Source organism: Malus domestica, chromosome 02 (genome assembly GCF_042453785.1).
Source record: "Malus domestica chromosome 02, GDT2T_hap1".
NCBI lineage: Eukaryota > Viridiplantae > Streptophyta > Magnoliopsida > Rosales > Rosaceae > Malus > Malus domestica.
The window spans coordinates 6,769,200-6,772,656 of NC_091662.1; the positions used below are offsets into that span (position 1 = coordinate 6,769,200).

A 3,457-nucleotide genomic window follows, 5' to 3' on the forward strand; every position below is an offset into this window, starting at 1 on the left:
TAGAGTTAATTTTTACTCTTGAGAAATAGGGTTTCCCCACTTTGTTTCTCAAATGATTCGTGTGTCAAATTCCGAGTTGTGTCTTAAGAGTACGAAATATATAAAGTTCGCTAAAGTCCGAAGATTGAAGTGCTTTAACTTCGGATTATAGATTGTTGAAATTTGGGAAATGGACGCCTACCGAACTACAAGCACAAGAGTAGGGGCAAAATTTTATCTTTAGAACATTGCATTTATGCAAGCCTCAATCTCCAAGTATGTCAGTTTTTCTAACTTTATCTCTAGTTGTTTATATTAATCTTGTATACTATATATGTTGTTAATTTCCTTTATTATTATTATCATTATAATTGTTGTGTTATTTTCATATTTTCTAATATTGCTCTAACAATTGTATATCTTTTTCTTTGATTGTTTAAAAAAATAACGAAAACACACTCATTTTCGAACATCCACATCCAGTGATGTTCTCCATGAAACCATGTTATTATTGCTCGAATCCATGATTTTAATAAAATACAGGATGAAATTAAGTCGAAAACTAAAAGACAACTCAGATGTGTAACCTTATTGATGAATGCATGAAAGGTTGATTACATAACAAATTGATATGTTGAATCATTAAAATACAGTGTAAACAGGTTTCATGGTAGGATAAAACAGTCCGAAGTTTTGCTCCACACCAGCGGGTTTCTGATTCTCGTTGAACAGGGCAAAGATAAAGCCTTCGATGTAATGACCAGGTCGTTTAGGTGTCCCTTTCAGGGAGGTTACGTGTTTCATGAAATTCCGGTTATATGTACCAGCAAGCTCCGGACTAGTGAAAATTCCGTTCCCGGCAGAAGGCCAGCCACTCTCCGTTACCGCCACCTCGACACCAGCTCCCCCGACTCTCTCCATTGCTGAGATAAAAGCATCAACGGTGGCATCAAACAGGTTGTAATAGCTCAAGTTCCCGTCTTGTACGGGTGTTGATGAATTAAATAGAGCATATTGCAAGGGAGTTTTGGTAGGGTTTGATGCATAGGCAAAGTAAGGATACACATTGATCAAAAGTGGCGATCCTCGAAAAAGTAAAAACCCACAAATGGAACTCATGACACCGCTCGACTGTCCGTTGAATTCACCCTTTGAAGGTGGAAATGAAGTTTTTAAGGCAGTCCCTGGTAAAACAGTGGAGATTTTAATACCACGGTAGCTCCTTTCGTCGAGGATGTTTTGTAGATACTGCATTACTTGCCAAACGGAGTTTCCTAAGGGACCGGGAATAACCTCGTTGCCAACGGTGATGAAGTAGATGTTAACGTCATTTAGGTAGGGCTCTATATTGTTATCAAACCAGTTGTTCACAGCACCTTGGTTTTCTGCCAAAGCGTTTAAGTTTTCATTAGGAACGCCTACCATGACATCGATGTCTTGCCCCCTCAGTGCCCAGAGTACATCTGGATCAGGATTGAACAGCCTTACCTTGCCAATACCATACGCTTTGAAGAGGTTAACCACTTCTCTAGGTTTAGGCAGGTCATCCCCTAACAATCCATAGTTAACACCAATGTCAACCGAATAACCATCCACAACACCTTGAATCGCTGCTAGAAACGACAGAATGAGCGCAATCCATTGCAAAATTGCCATCGCCTTCTGATAACCCATCGAGTGCCTGTTATATATGTAAACCTTCATAAGTGTACATAATAAACTAATGAGAGATGGGACAGAAAGCAAAAACTGTGGAGCTAGCATCCTGTCCAAAAGGACCGAAATAGTATAATACGAAACTATATATAGCTTAAACGGAGGACAACCTTCTATATACATACAAACTCTCTTAGAAAGCATATACGTATAATATACATACATATACATCCATACATAAATTTGTTGCACTCTTTATGTGATTACTTTCATTGTAATCAAAATATTGATCCTCTCAAATTTCTTGCACTCCTTCCATACAAATTTTTAGATTGTGCACATGAATTTCTTCAGGAAACAGTTCTATCAAGAATATCCATCCAATGGTAAAATCATCAAAATAACAACCCTCAAGTACAGATCGTATCCTACGAAAAAAAAAAATTATGAAATAAGGAATAGCAGGTTGATACTACCTCAAGATACACTGAGCGCAGTGGTTTTTCTACGGGAAGGATTGGATTGCCTGATCCAGATGATGAAAGCCTAGTCTGTCTACCTTATCTAATTTGAGTCTCTGGTAGGTGTCCATTCCTCTGTGTGTATATATATATATATATATATACACACACTAACAATTAGTGCTCTACAATTACAGATTCAACTGATTCGAGATAAGATGGTGATTTTTTGGAAAAAGATGGTAAATTTGGAATTGGACAAATTAGCTAAGAATATAATTTTTTTTTTTTTATATTTGAATTGGTGATGAGGATACATGCTATTGACTGCTCTAACAATTTCTAATTTGAGTCTCTGGTAGGTGTCCATTCCTCTGTATATATATATATATATACACACACACACTAACAATTAGTGCTCTACAATTAAAGATTCAACTGATTCGAGATAAGATGGTGATTTTTTGGAAAAAAGATGGTAAATTTGGAATTGGACAAATTAGCTAAGAATATAATTTTTTTTTATTTTTTATATTTGAATTGGTGATGAGGATACATGCTATTGACTGCTCTAACAATTTGGGCTTAATGAATTTTTTTTTTGTTCATTTTAAAGTTTATAACTCTGTCTGTGTAAGTTTATCTTACATTGCTGGTCCCAAGCTTGGATAAAGGAGGAGGGGGAGGGCGTCAGGTAGTCGACAACCGGCACTCCTAGTTTACGTCGAATCCTTATGAAAATGAATCCAGAACGAAATCGCGCTAAAGCTAGGGCATCACCCGTAAGTGGCGCGCTGTGTGGCCCGAGCACAGTGATAAGTGAGCAAGGGTCGCTGTATCTCCATCGGCACCCGGATGCAGTGTTAAATGAGCAAGGGGGCCATAGAAACTTCTTTTCGAACGACTCCACTCAAAGTTGTTTGGGAGCATATGCTCTTAACAACTTTACACATGACACACAAAAGAAGTACTTTGATCCTATTAGACGGGGGAGGTTGAAAAAGCTAGGACAGAAGGGTAAAGTTCAAGAGAGTAGAATGTGTTTAGGAACGTGGAATATAGGAACCCTAACGGGAAAATCTATGGAAGTAGTGGAAGTTATGGTGAGGAGAAGGATAAATATTATGTGCCTACAAGAAACTAAGTGGGTTGGTCTTAAGGCAAAGGATCTAGAAAACTCAGGGTTTAAACTTTGGTATTCGGGCACAAATAGAACGAGAAACGGTGTTGGCATCATCGTGGACAAGACCTTGCCACAAGATGTTGTAGATGTCAAGAGGGTAGGAGATAGAATCATGACAATCAACATTGTAATAGGACAAGAACTCATCAATGTGATTAGTGCGTACGCACCTCAAGTA

General features: G+C 38.0%; 1 protein-coding gene across 1 annotated transcript; it reads right to left on the reverse strand.

The window, feature by feature from the left end:
• Positions 1 to 542: 542 nt before the first annotated feature.
• LOC103406946 (probable glucan endo-1,3-beta-glucosidase BG4) lies at positions 543 to 1,671 on the reverse strand. The gene has a single exon (XM_029098499.2). The coding sequence runs from the start codon at positions 1,651 to 1,653 to the stop codon at positions 622 to 624; it is 1,032 nt and encodes a 343-aa protein (XP_028954332.1). The 5' UTR covers positions 1,654 to 1,671; the 3' UTR covers positions 543 to 621.
• Between the last annotated feature and the right edge of the window lie 1,786 nt (positions 1,672 to 3,457).

What these genes read in the sequence shown, in the direction of transcription:
- LOC103406946 (XM_029098499.2), bottom strand. Translation starts at nt 1,653, where the DNA reads ATGGGTTATCAGAAGGCGATGGCAATTTTGCAATGGATTGCGCTCATT.